Source organism: Anser brachyrhynchus, assembly GCF_964034855.1.
Source record: "Anser brachyrhynchus genome assembly, chromosome: 1".
NCBI classification, from domain to species: Eukaryota; Metazoa; Chordata; class Aves; order Anseriformes; family Anatidae; genus Anser; species Anser brachyrhynchus.
The window spans coordinates 153,584,088-153,611,458 of record NC_137694.1 but is presented as its reverse complement, the minus strand read 5'-3'; the positions used below and the strand labels follow the sequence as shown (position 1 = coordinate 153,611,458).

General features: G+C 39.5%; 1 protein-coding gene across 2 annotated transcripts; it reads left to right on the top strand.

Moving 5' to 3' along the window:
• Positions 1-83: 83 nt before the first annotated feature.
• Positions 84-27,371, top strand: LOC308188108 (protein-lysine methyltransferase METTL21E-like). Of its 2 annotated transcripts, none has more exons than XM_080576769.1 (6): positions 84-1,584; positions 3,186-3,227; positions 3,547-3,660; positions 18,771-18,928; positions 21,465-21,582; positions 22,487-27,371. In XM_080576769.1, the coding sequence occupies exons 3-6, from the start codon at positions 3,591-3,593 to the stop codon at positions 22,909-22,911; spliced, it is 771 nt and encodes a 256-aa protein (XP_080432895.1). In that variant the 5' UTR covers positions 84-1,584; positions 3,186-3,227; positions 3,547-3,590; the 3' UTR covers positions 22,912-27,371. The 2 variants fall into 2 exon arrangements, with proteins under 2 accessions (XP_080432895.1, XP_080432894.1); XM_080576768.1 differs by having other exon boundaries at positions 84-1,954.

Sequence of the window (27,371 nt, the reverse complement as noted above, 5' to 3'; positions counted from 1 at the left end):
ATTTAAATAGCAGGGATTTTAAACAACGGGAAAAAATAATTCTTTCAGCACGATTACTGAGGCTGGACTTGATATGTTTTCTGTTTTGAGATTATAGAATTAAGCTAAAAATTAATATCTATTCCTCTGCATCTATTCCTTCTATCTGAGGTGTGACAGCTGTTAAAATCCCATGCAATCTGTTGCTTCCTGAATTTCAAACTCCAAGGAAATTTTGCACGTGACTTAGTTTTTATTTCTAGATATTAAGAAAAGGAAAATCAGTTCAACTAGTTTTGTTTTCCTTATTCCCTTCATCATGCCTGCCTTGAAAGTTTTGTGCTCAAAGTAATGTTGCTTGTTGAATCACTCATAATACAGCGTAAACCCTCATAATACATCTTGGAAAATAGCAGAGTAAATTCTTATAATCTATAATTATAACAATAATTGCTTATGTTCTGAATGTAAATGACATGTTTCGAAACTTGGTTACATGGGGATGTCCAAAGACAGAATTTGTTTCCAAAAGTGATGCTCAGAGATAGTATGGAAGTTTTTAAGTCCTTCAGATTTCACCTTAGAGCATTCATCACTGGGCATAATCTGTGAAATGATCTCTTTTTCATTTTGCTTTCCTGCTTAACCCCTTTGTCATATCAGTTGCTCTTTCTGTTGGTCTTCTGCGTCACTGTCTGAGTGAAAGCCAGATTTTTTTCTTTGTTCACTTTGCGTCTCCATGCAGCTGGATTCCGCCAGTCTGCCCTGACACTGTCAACTTTCCTTCCCTGCCCACCCTCGCTTCAGTTTCATCAGAGAGGAGGTTTGTAATAACAGTGAGGGGGCTGCTTCCTGGGAAACATTCATCTTGCTAGTGCTTCAAGAACCCGGCATACAGATCCGCTGGCTGCAGCACTCACATCGGATTCATTTGTGAGAGAAACAATTTGTTAGGCCCAGAATATCCCTTTTATCCAAAATACCCTTTTAGATAGTACTTTAAAAAAAAATTATCATGTTTTAAGTGTATTCTTTGTCTGGACAACTAGTTTACAGCATTGTTTTGCAGATCACTCAAGTATTGCTGAATGTTACTTTAAAGGGTAGAACAGGCGTTGGTGGTTTGTTTGATAGCTTCTAAATGTGGAAGAGCTCCCATTATTTTCTTTTGGTGAGTGTGATAAAATACAGAGACCTTCAGTTCTCTGTAAGACTTGTTCAGTATTCTTGTACAATAATTATTTTTCAATTGTACCTAGAAACCCCAGTTGAGGTCGGAGTCCAATTTTACTAAAAAAAAAATAAAAATGGGTAAAGTAAGAGTTCCTGTCCTGTGCTGATACGACATTCTAAAGTAAGAGAAATCTTAAGGACACCTCTATTTGTTCTAGTGGCAGTAACTGGTCGCAGTCTGTTGAGCAAATCTACATCTTATATATACAAGAGGAGAGATGCATGTGTATTTATGTACATTAACAGCTGTCTATTGATCGAATATTTGGCTTTAAAGTGGACTACAACTTCTCAGGTTTTATACCTTGTTACAGTTTCACATTCTTTTGAGAGTGCCTGTTTAGGTATCCACAGATTCCCACCGGCTGGTTGGTAAGTTGCCCTTTTGTGGTTGCAAGAAGCCTTTGTCTCTGAAGAATTACTGTTTGCTCTTCAGTTGCTTTTTAGTGGCAATGAGAGGTTACTAACTTTGTGCTACTGTCTTGTTTTCACAAGAAAATTCATGTGGAAGTTGGTTACTTTACTGGTTGGAGTTCCCTTGACTAGATACCTGCTGCTGTTATGAAATCTTCCCTTACGTAAGACAGCCATGGTGCCCTGTGCCCACTTTGTGTTCCTGCTGCAGCTGTCAGGATTTATTACTGCTGCTGGTGTGGGGATATTGGCAATATGTAACACACGCTTTAGAGCTTTTCTATCAGGGACTGCCTGGCAGCTAACTGGGAAGGAAACTACCTGGCAAGTAAGGATTTTTTTTTGTTGTTTGTTTGTTTGTTTTGAGTGCCATAATTGGAAAACTAGAAGAGATTCAGGTAATGAAAGGCAGACAGGTTGTGTACCTTAAAGGGTAGTTTTAGAAGGAAAAAAACCAAACATCTATAGAACCCATGAAGAACAAAGGTGTTCCCTTTAGAGGTGATTTTATAGTGCAACATTGCGGGACTGATTATTATCCTATTACTTTTATCTTCTAATGGGAAGAAAATTTGATTTTATATAGTGCTGAGGTAGATGACAAGCTGATGAATGTCTGTAACATTTACTGCTCTATGTTCCACTGGTTTCTAATGCTATTTGCTATTCTGAATAGAGATACAAGGATTTTGAATTCTGCTGAATCTGTCTCTGTTTCCCGCATAATATTGTTGCTGTTGTTAAGTTCATAGATGGACTTAAATACAATAGGAGTGTGTTTGTTTTACATGCTATAGTAATGCGTAGAAGCTAGGTAAGTTATTTTTTCACCTTCAGATAGGTTAATGGCTGCTGGCACCACAGTGATAAGGTGAAACCTGGATGCCTTTTGTAGGGTAAAGTCAGCAGAGTATCGTGTATCCTCCCTAACAAGATAGTGTTGTTCTCTACTGTTCACTTTCATCCCGTGATTTGAGAGGTAGGTCTATCTAAGGCTTTGCACTGCGAGAAAGCGTCCTTGATATCCAGCCTATGTTTTTACTATTTTATTTCCTTAATATATGTATGCAGGAAAATTTATTTACTTATTTATTATTTATTATATATATAATCATTGACCCCTTGTCTTATTTACTTGTATCTTTGCAGTATTAACTGTATGCTCCCTGTAACCATTCCTGCAAAAATCAGTCAAATTTCCATATTAGAGTGTAGGACTTAAAAATTGTCAGAGCACCTGTTGTTGTTGTTGTTTTTCTGTAAACTGTTTTTCTGGTAGTAAAATGTCAAGAATTTGAGGCTATTTGTTTTCTGCTTTTCTGCAGATGATGAAAATTACATTGTTCTTTTTTGCTATCATAATGTATTGCAACTTCTTGTTTAAGTTTTGCCTTCTGACATTCTTTCCCTGTTACTTTTTTTTCTACTGAGTATGTAAATCCTGTGTCTATTTATACACAAGCACATATGCATTCTGTTTTGCATGTTGCTAACAGCTCCTGCTTCCTACTTATTTTCATGTGCCACTTTTACTAACTGGTTGTTTCCTTCCCTTCCAGGCTAGTTAATTCAAGATCGGTGTAATTTTTCTTCTCCTTCAGGTATTTGTTGCTACCTTCCCATTCAAACAATTATAAGCCTAACTTGACTTAAATTAATTCTAATGTTAAAATCTCATAAAGCAGTTTTATCAAAGCGTGCAATCCCCCTCTGAATTTACTCGCTTTTTCCCCTCTCTAAGGGTAGAGCAGTTAAATTTGTTTGTAATTTCTGGCTCTTTTATGCTTTGAATACTGATATTTGTGTTTCTAAATGTCTTAATATAAGCAAATTATAGCATAACAAATGTAAACTTTGTGTGTGTGTGTGAAGTGTTACGCGGGGAAAAAGAAGTAAAATATTTTTATTCATTTTCACCAGGTAGACAGGCTTGTGTTTTTCTGTCCTATGTCTTGCGGCATAGTATGGATTTGACATCATCGCAACATAATCTTCTACGTAATGAGCTAATAAGAAAATTAGAAAGACAAGCAGGTAACATCATTATTATTTCACTATATTTTCTTGGTATACTTAGCTAAGTAGAAGGAACAAGGTGTCTTGCTGACAAGCTATCTTCTCATTCATTTTTCCTGAAGAATTGTGTTTATGGCACTTGTACAGAAAATGCAATAGATAGCGCTGTTGTAGTATTCTAGCTATGTAGTAAATATCTGCTATGCCAGCATACTTTGGTCCTGGCAGTTTCCTACCAGTGACTGGCAACTTGCCCCAGCTATTTGCCTATGACTGGTTCCAGGGAATGAAGCTGTGGCTACGATCAGGCTATTCAGAAGAGGTTTGTGTGTGGAGTGGCAGTTAGGCAGAATCAGTTATTACAAGTTTTGTTTCTGTCTCGACAGCCTCAAGCTTAATCTTCAAATAACTTCAGGGACAGTTGGCAGCTTTTTTCTTAAGTGAGTTCATGGCTGCACATTTTGAAGATGCAGAAGCATCACAAGTAATCGCATCCTTAGGGGTGACCAGGATTAGAAAACATTTAGGGCAAGAGTGTATTGTTTTGGGATGGGATCTAGTTATGTTACAGCTGAACGCAAAAGAAGGGTTTATTTGTTCTTTTTTATTATTATTAAGATCTCAGCTGTCTCCTGGTCAAGTAGAGCTAAACTTTTGGGGCTCAGCTATCCTGTGAAGCAAGGTGGCCCTGGGGGCCTTCTTAAGAGACAGTGCTGCAGTGATGGCCCTCACTCTCTCCTCTGTGACTCTCCTCATCTCCCCTGCCAACAAAAAAGTTGCACTTTCTAGAGCTGAGTGATCTGGCTTTTGCTCTTTGGTCTTCAAACATTAAGAAAGAGTTGTAAAATTTTTTGAAAAGTGTTGATTCCTTGAAAGAGGACTTCTATTCATATATATATATATATGTGTGTGTGTGTGTGTGTATATATATATAATTTCCTTCAGGCAGAGAAAAAAGAAATTTGGGGCATAACTGCGGTGCTTAGAACCAGTTATTTGCTTACTGAAACTAAAGTTAGTTTGTTTTTTGAAGAGCAACACATGAATTCTAGTTTACCTAGATGTATTTACTTTTGAATAATAAAAGTACTAAAAAATGAATATATTCTGAATTGAATGGAATGAAACACAAAATTACATGTTAAGAGATTTCCGTATTTCATAATGGTTAATATGCTTGTAAAAGAGGGAAAACTAAGCTTTGAAAAATGAAAACATTGATCCTGTTGACTTGTAAACAAAATTAAATTAATTTTTTATCAGAGCAGTATGTCATTGGAGACCTGAGAAAATAATGCAGATAAAGATGAAATTCATGCTTCTAAAGAAAAAACATAGGGAATGAACATTATCCTAATTTGGAATTCCTATAATGTTGGCCTAGCTAAGAGGCAAATTTGAATTTAATGCATATACTCTGCACAAGCCCATTGTATTTAGGAAGTGTAGCTGCCTTGTGCTGTAATTCTTGAAATAATTAAAAAAAAATAGTAGAAGAGAGTTGATTGAACTGATTTGCAATTAAAAAAAAAAGCTCTAAAAATGTTACTTTTTCTAGAACAACTATTTCACGTACACAGGGAGGGAAGTCCTTTCTTCCAGAAAGTTTCTGTTGCTGTCTGGAGGGCTTTTTGTTTGCTTTTTCCTGAGTCTTTACACATCTTACGACTGAAGTGCTAAGAAAATTAAGTCCCCTGATTGCAACCTTCTCTGGAAAGCTGACATCACACAAGAAGGTGGCTGATAGGGTTTGGTATGGATTGCAGTTACACAAAGCCTTGTTCAAGTGCCTTACTCTGGAGAAGTTTTTAATGCAATTCCCCTTACTATTGTGTAATCCTGACTTGAACAAAATGCTCAGGTTGATCCTATGCAATGAGGCATGATTGTTGGGGGAATAAATATCTAGAGATATAAATATTTAAGGCCAAACTATTAAAGACTGAATTATTGATGACTGCCATTACGTATTCTATAGTACACAAGAGGCTGAGTTAAAGTTGCACAGGTATTGCTATGCTTCTGCATGCTTGGCTTTCAGAATTGTAGTATTGATACTTCCTTCATGCAGGATTTAGGACAGGGAGGAGTGAGTCTGCATGTCATTTCTTAAGCTGTTGAATTATTAAAATAACTTGAGTTATGGGATATCAGATCAATGTACGCAAAATTAGTTGGTAGCGCAGAATCTTTAGATCAAATGCAAAAATATATTCTGTTCAGCCATCATTAACTGTTGATAGCAATAGCAGGTTGTTCTCTTCTTTGTTTAACAAAAGTTTAAGAAGATGAGGAGACATCAGTGGAAAATGGGACATCTTTTCAGTTTCACAATTCAATATGACAGCAGGCTTTGGCATATTAAAATCTATTCCAGGTGTTGGAGGGAAGTGTGTTGAACCTGCTGCATGGACGCTTACCTGTTCAATCCTTCAGCCTGTGCCTTCCTTGTTTTCATCCTTTTCCTCTTCCACGTTCTCCATTTCCGTTTTATAAACTTTACCATCCAGTCTCAATCTCTGTTTTTTGTGATTCTTGTTCAGTTTCTCTGCATGTTAAGAGTCTGAGCTCTTTGCATTTGCTACATCCCTGCCCCCACCACCTTTTTATTCACTGCCCTTCCCAAGCCATGTCCTGTTATCTCAATTGGCTCATCACAAGTTTTTTAGGTTAAAATTCCTTATTCCTGCATATGGTTCCCATTACTACCAGTTCCCAATTTACAGGTAGGTCCTCACCCAGTCTGATCTTTCCTGGTGCCTTTATCCAGTCTGTTCTCCACCACACCTACATCATTAGATATCTCTTTTTTCTTTCCTTTCATGATTTCTCTTGAGATCACTAGCTTTTACTCTCCTTGGCTAAACTTTTCTGAGATCAGATTCTACCATTGCCTTCCGCATTTCTTGGGAACATGAATTACTTTGCAACAGTTGTATTATTTGCATTCACCCCAGAATACTTTTATCTCTGAGACAAAAGGAGGAGAGAGAGTTTGCAAGGCGTACTTGTCCTTGACGCTTGGTCTCAATTCACTTGGCTGGGGCCCAGTTTTTAATCCATAAATATCTGAGAAAATGCTGACCTGGTAACCTTCACATATCTTCCAGCGTTTTATAAAAGACATGCTCCTTCTCCTCCCCCTGCTTGACAGATGTCCTCATTGATGGCAATTCCTGCCATCAGTTCAAGTCTCTGGGTGAAGTCCAGAAAGATGCCCTAAATGGGACGTGGTTGGAATTGAGGCAAGTGAGAAGCAGCCTAACCCTGTAACTTAGAAGTTAAGATATTCAGCTGGGAAGACGGAGTGACTTAGTGTCTTGTTCCCATTTCCTGGGTTACTTCTAAGGACACTTCTTAACCTTCTCTTCCCCTTTTGCTGACCATTTTCTGCTGACTTCAAAGACTTTGCTATGAAATAGGAAAAAACATCCTGAGACCAGAGCACAGAGCCCAAACCTGCTTTTTCACAGCTGAGTGTCCAGTTTGTAGCTGGGCTTTTCCTTGTTTGTTGTCCTTCTGGCCATGAATCTTGCAGTCTTCTTTTCCCTATGGCCCACCTTTAATGGTGGCGGAAGGAAGGGAATCCACCTGATTCTGCAGGGTAGCCGGGTGTGAATTCGAATCCTTCTGAAGAAGGCCCAAAATTCAATTTCTCTGGTTTTTTTTGAGTGTTTAAAATGCCAAACTATTCTTTATATGGAGGACTTTGCAATTAACAGTGCTGGTTAAAAAGTCAACCTATTTATATTTTGTTTAAGGACTCTTTTACTACCACCTGCCTCCCTTCTTTCATCTTCCTCTTTTTTAGCTTTGAATTATATATCTGTATTGAACAAACAAACAAACACTCTAATTCTAATATCAAAAAACATTTAAATATATATACATATGTGTGTGTGTGTATATTTATATATATATATATGTATATATATATGAGTAATATGTTTGGAAGTAACACCATTAGTTAACATTTTTTTTTTTATTTTCAGTGCAGGGTTGACCTGAAATATCAGAACTCAAATTTTACTCCTATTAGGTGACAAGCTATCTCCAAACAAATAAAGATGAAAAGAGGTAATGTGAAGTAAGACTTGAGGATAACCCACATAAGAAGTGACTAGAGTTAAATTGCACCATCACAGAAAATCAGAATAGTCTGAACATGAGACAGCAGAGTGCCCTGGCAGCCAGGAGGGCCAGCCACATCCTGGGGTGCATCAAGCACAGCATTGCTAGCCTGTCAAGGGAAGGAATTGTCCCTCTCTGCTCTGTGCTGGTGTGGTCTCACCTCAAGTACGGTGTGCAGTTTTGTGTGCCCCGGTATAAGAAAGACATAAAACTGTTAGAGAGTGTCCAAAGGAGGTCTACAAAGATGGTGAAGGGTCTAGAGGGCAAGGTATATGAGGAGCAGCTGAAATCCCTTGGTTTGTTCAGCCAAGAGCAGAGCAGGCAGAGGGGAGGCCAAGGGGAGGCCTCGTGGCAGCCTGCAGCTCCCTCACGAGGGGAGCGGAGGGGCAGGCGCTGAGCTCTGCTCTCTGGGGACAGCGACAGGACCCGAGGGAACGGCATGGAGCTGGGACAGGGGAGGGTCAGGCTGTGTATCAGAAAAGGTTCTTCACCAAGAGGGTGGCTGGGCACTGAAACAGGCTTTCCAGGGCAGTGGTCACAGCACCAAGCCTGCCAGAGTTCAAGAGGTGTCTGGACAACGCTTTCAGACACATGGTCTGATTTTTTGGGTGGTCCTTTGGGGACTCAGGAGTTGGACTCAATGATCCTTGTGGGTCCCTTCCAACTTGGGATATTAAATAATTCTATGATGTTAAAATACCTTTTCACTAAATTCACACTTTTGCTATCTTGCAGAAACTTGGCTCTAAGTTCTTTTGTCTGAAAGTAGCAGCATTCACATAGTACAGTATACATGAGCTGTAGTAATTTGATTTAAAACTTCTCTGTTCGTTTTCTTTCCCCCAGCAAGTAAACCAGCTTTTAATGAAGGCGTTAGTAAACTTGAACAGAAACTTTCATGTCTGTGGGTAGAACAGAAGTTGGTGGCAACACTCAAGTAATCAAAGCATGAATTAACTGTTTAGAGAAGTCTGTAATGTATTCTTCCCTCTCAGCCATGTGCCCCTCTTTGGTTTTCACATCTTTCCCCTTTACAGTAGTTGCGTATCAACAATAAATGAAATATTTCTCAACTACCTCACAAAAAGGTCATATGTTTTCATGGATTGGTGTATTTAGGTTACTTTTAGGTCCTTTCTTAAAAGAATTTTTTAGAAACCCAAAGTTATTGCTGGGGAAAATTGGCGGGCATTTTGTTGGAGTCCTTTCTCTTCCACTGGCCATGGTATGTGGAGTCTTCTGGCATGTTTTCAGAAGAAAATAGGAACTTCAATTGCACAAAGCCCTTTTGAAAAGGCAAGGTAAGGGATGTGGAAGGTTAGGCTAGACAACAGTTTGTGGTATCTAAATTACTCATCCAGATCCTTCCTACCTATTAGGAAATTGTCAGCCTTTTATAATACATGTTAAACCATGCAACTTAACAGCCTGCTTTTGTAGTCAAAGGGAAATCATTTACTTATCTTTAGCAATTAAATAGCTGCTGAGCATAGACCTGAAGATGTTTTCAATGATGGACAAACATGGTTAAGTAATATGGGAAGTACTCAGCACATTTGAATTAATTATGTGTTCACGAGTCTGCCTACAGTACTTCTATTTTCAGCCTTCTAATGGCTTTAGATGTCCTGTGACTTACATGAGGCTGGGATATCAGTGGTGTAAATTTCATGTCGAAAAGACACCTCTCAAACATGGATAAATACATAGACTGGTTACTAGAGAGTATACCCCTCTTCTGTTCTTGTCTCCTTGTGCAAAGTGCATTTTCTCTCTTGGCTGAGATGAGGCTGTCCGTGGGTGGCAGTTTTGTATTTCTGCATTTCAAAGTATGAAGTTTCAAGCATTATATTACACTGACGTAATACCTCAGATTAATCGATATAACATACCTTGTCATTGCCATCACTTCAGCAGGTTGAGCGTGGAATGAATGTACTGGAGTGCCTATACCTGATCATCTCTGTCTTTGTAAGTAGGGATGAAAACAGGAAAAAAATGATGTAGTTTAGACAAGTGAATCTTCTGGAACAGTACTTTGCTTTATGTTCTTAGAAAGGTCAAGGTTACATCTGACTTATGAAAAGTCAAGGGCATGGTTAAATTTCCCTCCTGTCCCTTTCCTTTAAGGGTCCTTAGGCTTCAATGGAATGGAGTGAAATAGATGGAAGGAAATGAAGATAGTAAAATGATGTCACCTGGAATTTGGGGACTGTTCTGTGATTCAGGACTGTGTGTGTTTCCATGGAGCTATCTGTAATGTTTATGAGACCAGGGCTTTGATCCTGAGACATCAGTAGCTCAGTAAAATATATGAGGCTTCAGAGCCCCTTAGATGTGGGAGCTAATGTAGATTTGGGGTATAATTCTTCTGAGCCATTGGAAATACCCAAATGAATTCACAGGGCTACAGTTTGAGGTTTCCCATCACTATAATGAGGTTGCTCTTCTCCAGTCATCTCTTACAGTTGTGGAACTAGTTGCAGATCTGCTCTTACTGATCTTTCTGTGGGTGTCTTCTTGGCACTGGGATATACAGATAGCTATTTTATATTTTTATATAAACTATATATGTACACACACACACGTAATGTATATGCTACATATATAAAATACATCTGGAATTTTTATGTTGGATGTCTCCAGCTATGTGTGTCTATACTGGAGAGTTCTGAGGAGGCCCGGCTACCATGAATTCCTGGTACTTTGTACCAGGTATGTCAGTGCAGGTATCCTCCTGTGTTTATCAAACTCAGAGACAATTGCTGAGAAGTCTTAGAGTAACCACATCTTCACAGGTGTTGATACAAGGTTGTCAAGATACTTGTAAATACAGATCAAAATGGTAAATCTTAAATCTAAACTTTACAGGTGAGAGTATATTGCTTCTGAAGAAGGGGAGAATGTGTTGCCGTTGGGCTGAACTTTGTCAGGTCAAGTTCATGCTGAAGGCTTGGATTTCATTCCTTTTGCCAGTTGGAGAAGATCCATCAAAGCAGGAGAGAAGCAGAAGATGGTTGGGTCTTATTTCCTTTGCATACACACTTACCACCTTGGGCTGTGACACCATTTGACCTTAAGAAAGTAAATAGGGTCAGGCCAGCACTTGAAAGAAACTAATCTATGATTTTTCCCCTCTGTAAATTGTTTTTGGTGAATCACTGGGCGAAACTATTCTTTTACAGATTAATGCTGTCCTAATCCATTAACAAAGTACTCAGAGGATGTTTTGTTACTCTATGTGCTATCTGTGAGTTGGAAAATGGAGATATTGACTGCTAGTATAGTCTTCACAGCTTCCATATTTAAATGTCATTTTACTTCCATTTGTTTTAAAACCACATTGTAATTCAAATATCTAGACAAATGGTATCAATATATATTTAATTTTAATTCAGCCCCTTTGTCTTTGCTTTTCCTGCATTTTAAGTACCATTTAATGGTGTTGTCTTTGCTTTCTTTTTATTCAGTGCAGAATGCATTAATGCAGGGAGTATCATTCTTTATGCAGAGATTTAACGTATGCTAATAATTGATGGAGGGTACCATCTGTAAACTGAATTTTAAGATTACTGTTTCCTAATGGAGCTGTGTACTACCCAAGTACAATTTTTATGTGAAAGTGGTGTAAACAGAATAGATGATTATGTAGCATATTTCTAAACAAGTACTATTTCAACTCATTCCAAGCAAACAGTATGCAGATAAAGTTAGCCTAAGGCCCATTCTTGTAATTTCCTTCATTGATAAAGAAAAAGACGCTGTAATTTGCAGCTCATTTCATTCTGACCTAGACTACACTTTTGTTATCTCTCTCTGCATTCCCTTCCCCACTTCTCCATCTCAGTCTCAGCAAAATTCATGTCCTTTTCTTTCTTTAGGTTTTCTGCAAGTATGAAACATTTTGTTTGACATTTGAATGCGTCAGCAAAATTCTTTAGTTCCCTACACGAGATTCTGAGGCTTGTCACGCATTTCTGTAACGAACCTGCCACTAACTTCAGAACTCCTGTCTTCCACATGATTTATTATGTCTCTTTGGAAAACTATGTTCACATTTCAGTTATAATAATGATGATTGCTTTGCCTTTGAGAATGTTTACACTGTTTTCTTAATGGTGTCTTTGATGTAGCGCAAGATTGTATGTCAACAGTACAAGACTCTCCTTCTGCCCTCATATCAACTGAAAATCAAGGGAGTTCAAAGAACATGCTCCAAAGACATTAGACTTTTATGATAAACATACCTGAAATATTTCAAAGGACTCTAAGTCATTAACCTATTAGGCAGAAAGTCTTATGAAACTACTTAGTTCAGATACTGTTTCAAGAAGGATTTGGGGCATCTGTAGACAGGAATTTCTCTGTGAACAAGCAGGAATTTCTCTGTGAACAAGAACAATTAAACAATTCAAGGCCGGAGGTGTGCTATTTGTTTCATTAACAAAAATTATCTCAGTCTGCCTACATTAAATTAATAGGGTCAAACTGTCTCTTCTAAATATAAATAGGTTCTAGTACTTGAAATTCCAGTGGTTTCTGAGCTTACATTCATAAGCAAAGAGATAAATAGACTGAAGAAAATCATTCTATGTTTATAGAGAGACATTCATGCCTTTCAAAATCACAAAGGAAGAGTGAGGGAAATCCACTCAAATCCAGGTAAATGAAGAAGGAAGGAACCAGTCCTAGCTGACTTTTATGTTCCAATATTTTGTTATGGGTGCTCGAGTAATATTGCTGGAAATGCCCATTATGTACAAGAATTGAGAGACAGGTCAGAGAAGGTTCCTCGTCTCATCTGACCTTTTTCTACTGATGACTCAGCTCTTGCAATCTTTAAACATCATTTAAAATCATTGAGTCATAACTCCAGGTAGTTACCTTCCTGAACAAGTGAATAGGGACTAACACAGATGAACAATTCCAGGAGAGTAACTTCCTATCTGCTATTTACATCTGGTATCAAGTTTGATTCAAGTAGAAGCAGCAGAACTTTCTCAATGTTTACAGGTATTAAAAGACTTCATTTCAGTTGGATTTTGCTTACACTGATAACAATTTTCTTCTTGCACAAAACATGTTCTGCTAGTTTGTTATTTTTCTGTTGTGACTGCTGTGCAAACACTTATACAAAAAATGCAGAAAATAGAAGAGTTCTTTTTGGAGTGTGAAGGGAGACTTATGTGGAAGTAACCAAATCTGACTAAAGGTTTAGAGTATGTATTTTGTAATTAGTCTTAGATTAAATTTCTCATGAGGGCCTGTCTTCCATATGTTTCTGATGAAACAAATACTCTTATTTTCCAGAATAGTACTGTAGAATCATTCAGGTTGGAAAAGGCCTCTAAGATCATGTAGTCCAACCTTTAACCTAGTACGAAACTCCACCACTAAACCATGCCACTAAGTTCTAAATCTAAGTTTCTTGAAGACCTTCCTGGGGCAGCCTATTCCAATGCCCAACAACCCTTTCAGTACAGAAATTTTTCCTAATATCTGACCTAAACCTTCCCTAGTGCAACTCGAAGGCATTGCTTCTCATTTTATCACTTGGTGCTTGGGAGAAGAGCCCAGTCCCCACCTCTCTACAACTTCATTTAAGGTAGCTGTAGAGTACAATAATGTCTCCCCTGAGCCTTCTCTTATCCAAGCTAAACAACTCCAGCTCCCTCAGCCACTCCTCATAAGACATGTTCTCCAGACATTTCACCAGCCTCGTTGCCCTTCTTTAGATGCGCTCCCGCACCTCGATGTGCTTCTCATAGTGAGGGGCCCAAAACTAAACACAGTATTTGAGGTAAGGCCTCACCAGAGCCGAGTACAGGGGACAATCATTTCCCTCATCATAGAATCATAGAATGGCTCAGGTTGGAAGGGACCTTAAAGATCATCTAGTTCCAACCCTCCTGCCATAAGCAGGGATGCCACCTACTAGATCAAGTTGCTCAGGGCCTCTTCTAACCTGGTTCTGAACATCTCTAGGGATGGGACATCCACGACTTCTCTGGGCAACCTGTTGCAGTGCCTCATCACCCTCACAGTGAAGAATTTCACAGAATTACAGAATCATCTAGGTTGGAAGAGACCTCCAAGATCACCTAGTCCAACCTCTGACCTAACACTAAGAAGTCCTCCACTAAACCATACCACTAAGCTCTACATCTAAACGTCTTTTGAAGACCTCCAGGGATGGTGACTCAACCACCTCCCTGGGCAGCCCATTCCAATGCCTAACAACCCTTTCAGTAAAGAAGTTCTTCCTAATATCCAACCTAAACCTCCTCTGATGCAACCTAAACCTCCCTCTGACGCAACATTCCCCCTCATCCTGTCACCAGGCACATGGGAGAATAGACCAACCCCCACCTTGCTACAGCCTCCTTTAAGGTACCTGTAGAGAGCGATAAGGTCATCCCTGAGCCTCCTCTTTTCCAGACTGAACAATTCCAGCTCCCTCAGCTGCTCCTCGTAAGACTTGTTCTCCAGACCCCTCACCAGCTTCATTGGCCTTATTTGTCCTCACTCGAGCGCCTCGATGTCCTTCTTGTAGTAAGGGGCCCAAAACTGAACACAGTACTCGACGTGTGGCCTCACCAGAGCCGAGTACAGGGGGACAATCACTTCCCTAGCCCTGCTGGCCACACTGTTTCTTATGGAAGCCAGGATGCTGTTGGCCTTCTCGGCCACCTGAGCACACTGCTGGCTCATATTCAGTTGACTGTCAACCAATACTCCCAGGTCCTTCTCTGCCAGGCAGCTTTCTAACCACTCATCTCCCAGCCTGTAGCACTGCTTGGGGTTGTTGTGCCCTAGGTGCAGGACCCGGCACTTGGCTTTGTTGAACCTCATACAGTTGGCCTCAGCCCATCAGTCCATTTCCTCCTAACCTTTAATCTAAATCTCCCTTCTTTTAGTTTAAAACCATTCCCCCTTGTCCTGTCACTAGCTGATTGAGCAAAGAGTTGCTCTCCTTTTTTTTTTTTTTTAAAGTTCCCTTTAAGTACTGAAAAGCTGCAATGAGGTCACCCCAGAGCCTTCTCTCCTGTAGGTTGCACGTCACCAGCTCTCTCAGCCTTTCGTCACAGGAGAGGTGCTCCAGCCTCTTGATCATCTTTGTGGCCCTTCTCTGGACCCATTCTAACAGCTACACGTCCTTCTTGTGCTGGGGCCTCCAGGCCTGGACACAGTATTCCCAAGTGGGGCCTCACAAGGGCAGAGTAGAGGGGAACAATCACTACTACGCCCTGCTGGCCACTCCTCTGTTGATGCAGCCCAGGGTGCAATTGGCCTTCTGGGCTGCAAGCATGCACTGCCAACTCATGTTGAGCTTTTCATCCACCAGCACCCCCAAGTCCTTCTCTGCAGGGCTGCTCTCAGTGAGCTCTTCTCCAGTCTGTACTCATGTCTGGGATTGCCCTGGCCCAGGTGCAGCACCCTTCATTTAGACTTGTTGAACCTCATTAAGTTCACGTGGGCCTAATTCTCAAGCTTTCCCAGGTCCCTTTGGATGGCATCCCTTCCTTCTACTGTATCAACCACACCACTCAGCTTGGTGTCATCTGCAAACTTGCTGAGGGTGCACTCAATCCTGCTGTCTATGTCACTGATAAACGTACTAAGCAGTACTGGTCCCAGGACAGACCCCTGAGGGCCACCACTCATCACCAGCCTCCACTTGGACATAAAGCCATCGATCACCACTCTCTGTGTGTGACCTTCAAGACAATTCCTTATCCACTGAATGGTCCACCCATCAAATCCATCTCTCTCCAATCTGGAGACCAGGATGCCATGTGGGACCATGTCAAAGGCCTTAGAGAAGTCCAGGTAGATGACATCAGCTGGTCAATAGTCTTTCTGGCTATGCTATTTCTGATACAAGCCAGGATGCTATTGGCCTTCTTGGCCACCTGAGCACACTGCTGGCTCATACTCATCTGACTATCGACCAATTACTCCCAGGCTCCCTTTCTGCTGGGCAGCTTTACAGCCACTCTACCCCCAGCCTGCATCATTGCCTGGGGTTGTTGTGCCCCAAGTGCAGGACCCAGCACTTGGCCTTATTGAACCTCATGCAGTTGACCTCAGCCAATCAGTCCAGCCCATCCAGACCCTCTGCAGAGCCCTTCTATCCTCAAGCAGATCAACACGTGTGCCTAACTTGGTGTCATGTGCAAGCTTATTGAGGGTGCACTCGATCCCCTCGTCCAGATCATTGATAAAGATATTGAAGAGAACTGGTTCAAACATGAGTCCGCGGGACACCACTGGTGACCGTCTTCCAACTGGATTTAATTCCATTCGCTACAACTCCTTGGGCCCGGCCACCCAGCCACTTTTTAACCCAATTGAAGTGTATGCCGGTCCAAGCCATGAGCAGCCAGCTTCTTCGGGAGAATGCTGTGGGAAACGGTGTCAAAAGCCTTACTGAAGTCAAGGTAGACCATATCCACAGCCTTTCCCTCATCCACTGAGACATCACCTTGTCACAGAAGGAGATTAGGTTCAACAAGCAGGATCTGCTTTTGATAAACCCATGCTGACTGGGCCTGATTACCTGGTTGTCCTGGAAGTGCCGCATGATGGCATTCAGGATAATCTGCTCCATGAGCTTCCCTGGCACTGAGGTCAGACTGACAGGCCTATAATTTCCTGGGTCCTCCTTCCAGCCATTCTTGTAATATCTTCCTGAAGGAAAGGAATAAAAAAAAAGGGGGGGGGGGGGGGGGGGCAGAAGGGGAATAGGGGAGAAGGAATTGTGACTGTTACATAAACTTTTCCAGATATCCCACCTGTGGAAATACCAAAGGAATAAAATGACCAAAGATTTAAGTGGTGCTATTAATTTGTGGATTTGGGAGTCTTCTTTTGGGAGTGTGGACAGCCTATCCCGGGTAGGGAGCAGTGGCTTACAAACTCTTAATAGTGTAGGTGCTGTGCAAACCTTAAGTAGAAAGATTACTGACAGTATAAAAAAAATAGATGGGAAATATTTATTGAACACTGGAGGGGTAGCTGTAATAATTCTAAAGTTTTATAGATCTTTTGGCAGAAGCTTTGTAAGTTGAGGCTTAATAAGTTAGGGCTTCTCAACAAAACTGAATCCAAAACAGATGTGAAGGAAGAAGAATAAAAAAATAAAATAAAATTGAGAGGTAAGAGAAGAAATAGCTTTTTACTTTCACAGCTAGTGCTGATCGCAGAACAAGATCAGGCTGCTCTAAGCAGTCAGAGAAGATTAAAAGCAGTCTAGATCTAGTATGCCTGGACACAGGATGGTAAATTAAATACACTTATGATATTTGTAATAAGAAAACCTCATATTGTTTTTTCGTAAGAAAAGATGAATTTGGCCCCAGAGCAGCATTTCTCTGGCACTTCACTCATGTTTGTATAGTTTCCTGCTGGCAGGCACAATGACATATGCACTTTCTCTCAACATTAAAGGCTTGCAGAAGATGTAATGTGCTGGCCACATCCTACTTAGCTCCTGACATCTTAAAATATCATAGTTTCAATGTTAAGACTATTTATGTTACCTTTTTAAAATTATATTGTATAACTTTCTTTCCAGTAGTATAGATATAATCTTATATTAAATTTTGCTGTATCCCATGACTGGTATTTTTTCACAGTCATTTCTTGGAATACCATCACTTTATTTATTTATTAAAACAAACAAACAAACAAAAAAAACACGAAACCCCCCAAAACTTCCAGGGAAAGGGGTGAGAGTGAGAGTTGTCTCTCTTCAGTGGTTATGGCAATAAAGATACCAAAGCATATGGCGGAGCAAATGACAGCACTGAAGGGCATTATGTCTTGTGACTGCAGTGATTTGCCATACTTGCCATACTGAGTGGTTTCTGTAAATTTTCTGAAGGATGGCAGACCAATGTTTTTTATGCTGATGATAAATCAAATGTTTTCATTTTAATAGCCAGTGGGTCTGCTGTTTCTGTGCTGTGTTATCCAGATGTTGATATCTGTGATTTGGATGGTAACTGGGGGCTTGATGAAGGAACTCTGCTTTGGAAAAGATGGTAACCCAGTTATCAAATCTCTAGCGTGCTTTCTAGGAGGTGCAGCTTGTAAACATGTTTTGCTTTAGCTAATTTACCAAGAGATCTTATTTGGCTGTGAAAGCAAGTTTACTATAAAAACTTGGAATGATTCTATAGTTTGCTAAGAAAATGCTTTGGAGAGCTTCATTTACATGTTATTTGCAACATTGTGGTGGTGCAGCTTTGTGGGATGATGGCAAAACTGAAGCTGGCTTGGTATTTAGCTAAAAACGAATGAATCCTCTCCTGTAAAAGAGTTGTCCTGGATTATGTTAGCTATCATAAATATCCTTCACATAGCAACAAGGATGGCATTCAGGATTTCAAGCCAACTGGAAAGAATCCCTTTTACAAGGCTCCGTTTGGGGTGGGCGGATAAGCTTTCCTGACAACAGTAGTGCTTTCTCTCCTGTCTGTCATAATTTGTGTTGCTAGGATCTTGTGACAGACTTTTAAATGATATTGCGGTTCCTTTTGTTTACTGTCAAAAAGAACCATAATGTGGGGAAAATGAACAATGAAAGGATCTGGATAATAATAATAAAAAAAAAAAAATCCAGGCACATGAGACCATGAGAATAAATATTAAGGCGACTATTCTTAAAGTGGAAAAAAGTTAAAAGAATTTCTGTTGGATTGCTGAATTGGAAAACAATATATGGTAACATTCCACTTCTTTTCGTCACTTTTTTCTGAACTTGGCTTCTTCAGCAAAACGGAAAAAAAATTGCTTTATGTAGTCATAAACTGTAAACTTCAATTGGAATTCAGGAGACTTCCCATGTATCATGTTAAACATTAATGGTAAAATACATTTTTATTCACAAACATAATTCAAATTCCTGCTTCCAGATCAGCTTTTAAATATAAATTGGTAGTTTCATTATCAGCCCTCTCAGTCCATTTGACCTTTTGTATTTGTGCTTCCAGGGGAAAAAGAAGATGAACAGATAGTTGCAGAAATCATGAGAAGACGTTTTTTTCCTACTGTTATAACTCATAAGGCTTGGGAAGGCTTTCACTTTGCTGGCCACGAGATAAGGATTACAGAAGCCACTGACTGTTATGGGGCAGTTGTCTGGCCATCGGTACAAAATTTACATTGTATTGTTATTTTTCAGTTTTGGAGTATTCTAGTACTTTTAATTTGTTTTTCGTGATAAATGTTTTGTTGCATGTCGTGAAACCAAGGAAAAGATTCTAAGCTTTCTCTGTCTCCATTCTACAACCCCCAAACCTGAATTTAGCCTTGTTTCCTATGTATTCCTGGTTTCCTATGTATTCTACGTTCTCAAAGCTTAAATGGTATTTCTTGGTTGTGCCTCTGTCACATTAGATGTGTGCTCTGATGTCCCTTCCCTCTTCTGCCAAAAACCTTTGATCCCACTGGACAATTAGAAGCAAAGTTTGAAGGAAATATGGTGGTCCTGAAATAATTACATTTCTGAACGTTTCTTAAATATTTGGCTATAGAGCAAGCAGATCTAGGTTGCAGACACAGTTGCAATGTGAGCTCACAAGGCATTGACACTCACAGAAGCTATTCAACCTACTCATGTGAGAAACAAATTTACCTTGTAAATAGGCGGCCATGGGAAGAGATCCACTCAGAGCTTCCAGTTTCATAAACAGCAAGACATCTGTGTGGGAGCGAACCCTTGTTTTCAGGCTCTTGACTCTTGATATCATAGAATCGTAGAATGATTTAGTTTGGAGGGGACCTTAAAGATATATGAACTATCAACATATCCACCATAGAAAGAACATTCTTTAAGGTTTTGAACGTGTGCAATGCAGCTAATAGTCTTTGAATAGCTAATTTGAAAGAATTAAGTAAGAGTGAAAAAAACTGTTGCAGTCAGGGAGGTGCCATGATGTACTATTGACACTTGTATCAGTCAGAGAACTTCTCTGAAATGGGAATGATCTCTGGAAGCTCCTATAGGATGGAAGGGACTAAAACCCAAGAGGCTTCATTGCTGTCTCTACAGTATCAGCCTCTGACACTGTACTATTTTTGAGAAGTATGACCATAAGTCATCCAAGGAGAGTTAACAAAACCTGCTGCTTTGAATTCCAAACACTTCTCTTAGCAGAACTGGACAAGTCATTTACACAGTATCTATTAGCAGCCTCAGTGCATGTCTTCAAGGCAAGGTTGGCTGACTGTCAAATATTCTCACAAAATCAAGGGCTGTTCTAAAAAGCATGTTTTTTTGTTTGTTTTTGTGTTTTTTTTTTTGTTTTCTGTGAAAGTTTAGTTAGTTTTGCTGTGGAAGGAAGGCAATCCCTCTGTGTCTCTTCAAATTCTTCCTTCCTCTTCCACCCTGAACTATTTGAAATCTGAAAAATGTCAACCAGATTTGTCAAGAAGGCAGAAACTTTAAGGAAAATAAAGCTTCTGCATGATTCACGGAAAGGAAGCTGGGTTACAAAGGTTCTGTAACAGCAGAATATGGCAAGAAACTGAGAGAAGAAATGATATTCCTAATATATGGAACTAACAAGAAATCTTAATAGCATGTGTTTTAGAAAGGCAAATATCAGACACAATTTTTAGGAACTTGGTACTCACAAGCTTATTTCTATTTGAAAGCTTTGCTGGTTACGAGAGATCTGCAAGTTCATATAAAAGACATTGATTTTTGGTCTGAGTTGAGGTAGAAAGCAAAAAGTTTGAATTTCTGCCACTTACTGAATCAATATTCCTTCTGCTCCTTTCCTTCTATTTCTTAATCTGTTAAAGTAAAACCAAGAGATTAATTTTGCAGTGCCAAACTGAACCACTAATAGTCGTCTTCCCAAGTGGTCATCTGTATTGCCAGATAATGTGGCAACCAAAATACATATTTGTCAATGGAGACTATGAAATTTTCTAAGTGTGGGAAACAATAAGGGGGAGAAGCTGGAAACTGTCTTTGAGGGAGGAATGAAAGTAGTGATTGGTATTTCTACACTGGTCAGTGTGAGACAGGACAGAAAAGCTGGAGAAGCTTCTTAGTCACAGTTTATGAATGCATATGTAAGGAATCAGTTGTAGAGAGCTATGTGGTTTTGTTTGCTAGAAAGGTTTGCTATGCTTAACAAGGCACACATTAAAACTGAAAAGAAATTGAACTGAAAGTATAGGGTTAAATCTATTGGCCCCTTTTGAATCATTATGGTAATTAATTATTGTTAGTAATAATTAGCTATTGAAAAAGTCTATCAAGACTTGTGGATTTTCTCTCACAAGCAGTACTTATATCAAGAAGTCTTTGTGAAGGACACGTTTTAACTCAACCAGAAGTAAGTGCACTTATAAGCAGGAATTGCTGACTGGAATTTTACAGCTCATGTTATGCAGCGTGACAGATTAGATAATTGCAGTCATTCCTTCTGGCTGTAATGCTTTGCAAGCCTATACTGAAGCATGTAGTAGCATTTATTTTGTCAGCTGATAGAGCTCAAAGATCATAGTGAGTCGTGATCCTTTCAGGACAAGGTTTGAATGAATATTGCTCATTTGAGCAGGCATGAAATTACAAAACATTTTTTGCATGCTTATAAATTACTATGCATATTTATCGAAGGTTTTTATTTCATTTATTTGTTCAGTATATTCATGGATTCCCTCCCCTGCAGGCTCTTGTTCTGTGTTATTTTTTGGAAACCAATTCTAAACAATACAATTTGGTTGACAAAAATGTGATTGAAATTGGAGCTGGAACTGGGTTGGTCTCCATCGTAGCCAGTTTATTGGGTGAGTATATGCCATTGCTCCTGTGCTCTTGGAAACATCTCTAAGATGAATACCGGAGGGCTCAGTTCCTCTAAAGCACAATTGTCTGAAATCTAAGAGAAAGAAAAAGTGAATTCCAGCAGGGTTGCTTGGAAACCTGTTCTCTTATTTTCATCTGTAAAACTGTAAATTCATGGTTGCAGTAAAAGCAGGTCCCTGTAGATGATGTTGCAATTAGCTATGTTAAGGAGGGGACCAAAATAAGAAATTAGTGACCTGACAAGATGTCAGAGGCAACAGGATGAAGCCAGATGCAGGCATGACCAATGCATCATCTTCCATTGATCAAACATCTCTTTGATGCCAGCTCACTTCTTTTGCATTTGTGTTCAACATTTCCTTTGAGCAACTGATCCTTGATTTTTCTGCAACAGACACTGTTGTATTTTCTCTCATGGCAGCCTGATCTTTCTGTAGAGTAATCCATATCAGTAAGTCCTGCATTTTAACTGAATTTTAGCTTTCAGTAGTCTGAGAAAGCTTCTTTATATGTTGAAGGGAAAGAACCTGAGGCAATGCCTAAATCTCATGTTGACTTTCTGGAGTTAGTAACTGGTAATCTTCAATCCCTAATCTCTCCCTGTACTTCTAACCAAAATGATATCAAGGCACAGATAGTATTTGATTTCTCCACACCCATGGCCAGCTGCATTTAGATGGCAATCTGTAGAGTATAACTACTGTAAACCAAATATTTATTTTAAACACGATGACTAAGAGCTATTGGGAACTTTTACAGTGTTCTGTTCCCCCCAGTGAGAGCTACCGACTAAAATCAGTTCCTCGTGCTGTGTGTTTTGAGAATGGGCTTTTACTCAGCCTTGGAGTATATTCAAAGATTGCATTTGTTTTCTCCCTTTCACAGGTGCACTTGTGACTGCCACTGATTTGCCAGAACTGCTGGGAAACCTTCAGCACAATGTTCTCCAAAATACAAAACTGAAAAGCAAGCACCGGCCTTGTGTAAAGGAGTTGTCTTGGGGCATTGATCTGGAAAAGAACTTTCCCAGAGCTTCGTGTCACTTTGACTACATTATGGCTGCTGACGTAGTTTACCATCATCCCTTCCTGGATGAGCTCCTGCTAACTTTTGATCACTTGTGCAAGAATGACACTGTTATTCTGTGGGCTATGAAATTTAGGTTGGACAAGGAGAACCAATTTGTGGGCAGATTTCAGACACTGTTTGACTTAGAGGTGCTTTCTAATTTTCCTAGTTTGAACATTACCTTGTATAAGGCAATGAGGAAAGGCAGGATGAAAGTCAGACCTTCCAAACTGTCTGTCTGAAAAAGAGATACATAGGGGCAACAGTCTCAGCTCCTCTGTAGCTTGTTCTCTTTTCAATAATTTCCATGTTAGCAGCTGCCAGTACCTGTATGAATGATATTTTTAGAGAAAGTTAAAATATCAGATTTCATCCCTAAAGAATTGCTAAATTCATCTTGTTAGTTTTATACACAGAAGAAATGTATTTCTGATGCTTTCTTGACTTTTATGTGCTAAATTGTCAGCAGTAATAACTGTCACAAGTCTCACTATTATATCTGTGGGATGTGTAATGAATATTTCCAAAGTCTTTCAATTGCAGCTTTGAATGGTGTCTTACAAGATCAACCAATCATTAGAAGATTTACCACAGTCTTAAGTTTTGTATTTAAAAGTTGTGGTGTTAAATCTCATCTTTCCTCACTCCCACTATAGTGTGTAAATCCTTCCTTTAAAGAGCCTTTACAGGACATTAAGTTAACTGAAAGGAAAAATGGGAGAAATACTGTCATAATAAAACGAGAGAATATATTGGTTACTCTGATTTAATGATTATGCTTTCCTCCCCTTCCACTTTATATTTAGATTCAGGGATTATTCAACAGACAGCTGCACACATGAGGCAACAGGGAGTTAAATGTTTTGTTGCTTGCAAAAAGGTATTGAATAAGAATAGTATGTCGTATCCACAGCTCCCCTTTGCAAGCATCTGAAATTCTTGGAGGTGTGCCCCTCCAGAAATAGACCATTATCTGGAGCTCAGCGAACAATGGAAAAACGACAGTGGCCATCAAGAGAAGTGTTTTGCAGTGCTGGCTGGTGGTGAGTAGAGGTAGAAAACCAAACCAGCCTGACATGGTGTGGCTGAGACATAGGCAGACTTGGGGTTTTTGTCAGGTCAAACAAAATATTTTCTCCTCACCACTCAGTACTGTGTGTTCCTGCTTTTAGTGGTCAGATTAATGTGCTTGAAGCCAGACAGATATCTTTCTTTTGGGAAGATTGATAAAATGATTCTTTGGACATCATAAAATTTCAGATTCAGTTTGTCTGTGAAAAAAATTCAAGTCCCTTGCTGGCTAGAGAGGCAAACCCGGCTTGCGTGGTAATGTCCATGCAGAGCTTTACCACCTCTGCTGCAACAAGCAATTCTTTCAGCAGTATGAGGGCTCTGTGTGCGGTCAGTCTACCTTTTTATCTCCCCTTGTACTTCCTCCTGAGGTGTTTTAATATTAAATGTGAGCATTTCTTAATGGTGGCTTCCAGAACATACTAGCATTTGTAACTCTTCCTGTGACCGATACTTGTCATTTATTTACTTTGCAGCCTGGAGAAAAGTATTGGGCAGAACTGTGATAAATGAGTGACAACTGGAAGGTGCTCTTACTCCCAGCCTAACATTTGGATTTTGGGGACAAAGGTTCCCACTGTTGGACATGAAGTGGTACAAAAAGGAGAGTCTGAGCTTCCAAGATAGCCCCAGTGGGAGCTGAGGATCCTACATCTGAAAGGAGGTGGTGAAGAGAAAGTGGTGGGAGGGATCTGGAGGTGGAGGGACAACTGAGGAGAAAAGGTAGCTGTAGGAAGAAGGTGAGATGCACAAAGAGAAAGAGAAGAGGTTGCAACAGTGAGACTGACTTCAAAAAGTTTGGGCCCACTGACTCTAAGGGGGCATCCTCTGTGAGCCAGCAGAGGATGACTCTGCAATAGTACTGGAGCAATCGGTGTGTCTGAGCACAGGACAGCAGACCGAGAAGAAAGGAAGCAAAGAACATTGACTTTCTGGCTCTTCTTCTTGGAGACCATGTTTGAGATTTTGGCTTGGAAATTATTAATGGAAATTTTGCAGTCCCTTTCTGTTAATTTCATGTGACAAGGTTTGTAGGTAGAGGCAGAATTTTTATTAGATTAACCAGTATAGCTAGAAAATTAGATGACATCAACTGGTATAAGGTATTGCCTGTACTTACAAATGTTATTCTGCTTATGTCCTTAGTTCATTATGGCTGTAGAAGAACACAATTACAGTACAGAAATAATATTTTTCATACTTTGGGTAACACCAATAGTTCAGAGTTTACATGAATAATGAGCAAACATGAGCCTTTTCAAGATTTCTTCTCCAAACCCCTCCCTCCCAACTCACTTGCAACCATCAAATCCACTGCAATTGAAACTATAAACCTTGCATCCCAAAAGGCATCTCTGTTTACAAATATTTCATAGATAAATGTTTTGGCACTAGGGTTGAATGGATAAGGATTGAATGGAGTAAGAAGACTCTGCATGCACCAAAATCCACTGGTGAAAATAGCTTGTGAACTACAAAGCAATGCAGGCCAAGAGGAAAAGAGAGATTCCAGCAAAGTAGTAAAGAGATCACTTTTTGAAGAGCTGTTCTGCCAATGAGCCCTCCTCTTTGGTCTGTAGGTTGTCCCCTGCTGAGCTCCTGCTGAAGCCAACAGGGGCTGTGTTTGTAAAGCAGATTCAGAACTGGGCTCTTTAGGCCCAACAGCGTGGTGATATTTAGTGTAACCTAACGCTACTCCTCTTTCTCACAAGTCTGTCTAGCAACGCTGCGTGAGGCTTCCTGGGAAAGCTTTAGAGCCTGGCTGCTCTATTGTGTGGAGGCCTTTTGTCCTCTGTTATGATGGGCAGGTTATTAGCCATGACCAATGGGTGGTAGAGGTTATACGTGGCATTTGCCTGGGGAGGTTTTTTCTGCTTTTTGAGAACAGGGCTCTCAGTTGAATGTCAAGTATTACAGATTCCTGAAGTCAGTCGCAATTTTAATAATCATTTTCTCTTTGTTCTAATATTTCAAATGAATTAAGCTGTCATTCAGTGCATTATGTTGCTAATGCAGGTGGTATTTGCATCTGAAAAAACTGATGAAAAAACAAGTTGGTTAAATTTGTGAGTCAAAGCTCCACCTATGAAGAATGCTAGAGAGGCTGTGTAAACTGACACTTTTACAGTATATTACAGAATGTTGTTGTAATTATGTTAATTGAACATATAAATTGGGATGCACTGGATGGGTTCAATCAATTCCTCAGATTTTCCATACTCCAACCTACCAGTAACTTATTGAGCAACAATACCAAAAATGCATTTAAACTACTTTTCATCCACTTGATAGTATTTGTTAAGTTTTCCACAAATGATATGCTAACTCTACAAATTTCACATACCGGTGTTTTTATTTACACACCAACAAACAAACAAACATTAAAGAGATTTATTTTGCTGCTTATTATATAACATCTCCATCAAGGTCTCTTACAAATCACTGCCTTTTGCTTCTCAACATTAAAGCAGTAAACATCTTCAACACTGTATTTTTTCCATACATTTTTTTTTCCATGAGTTTTTGCCTCTGTCATGTTGAATTGTGATGTTTCAGCTCTGAGTTGCATTTTTATTATTAAACCCACTGATCTGGGCTTCTGCCTCTTACAATAGCTGTAAGAAAAAGCTATAGACACTGAAAAAAAAAAACAACACAAAAAGCATTAGAAAAAGCATTCAGGTGACAGTGTAGATCGGCAGGGAAAATCCTGCTTTCATTTTGAAGCAGTAATAGAGACCCAGCCTAAGAAATACAACTACCAAATAATATTCAAATAACTACCCATGGGTTAACTGGCAGTTGACTGAAGAACTGTTTGCATTAATTATTGTACAATCACTGGTCAGTGTTAGGTGAGCAAAGAAGACTGTGGCTTCCATGGGTGTCCTCCTTAATGGTGGTCAGTATTAAAGATCAGCTGAGTATGTCAGCAGATGTGACATAATCATCTGAAGAAATACTGCATTGGGTAACCAAACAACGCAGGATCCTGAAAACTGGATGGGTTTAGAAACCCAGATTCAGCTAACACCCTTCAAACTTTGGAGACCTGAAAGGCACGGGATATTTTTCCCTACTCATAGCCACTGATATTACCTTGGTAACTATGAGGTGATCTGAAATAAGTTCAGTGAGAAAGGAAGATAGAGGCTGTCAGGATGTCATTGCTCCATAGATGTACTTCAGAAACTGATATGTTCATTCTTATAATAGCTCTGTGACGTAAGGGAAATACTGCTACACAGGTGTAGAGCAAAGAGAGAAGTGAGCTAAATGTCAAGTAATTTAACCACAGTCACAGTGAAGAGTAGAGTACAAAAATTTTTTTCACAGTGAAAATAATATTTCTTTTGCTATTTTCTTGTTAGGATTTACTCACGTGAAAGCAAATTTAAATTCATTTTATTATTTCTTGAAAAATTATATCCATGCCACTCTGTAAATAAATAATAAAAAACCCTGTGAGTATAAACACTCAGCAATAAGCTAATAGAAAATTTCAGATTTCCCTTTCATGTAGTTATGCCAACCAACAATACCAAACGCAGACTGTAGTGGTTACAGTGGAATTCCAGAATCATCCAGGTTGGATGATTCCTTCCTTCCTTCCTTCCTTCCTTCCTTCCTT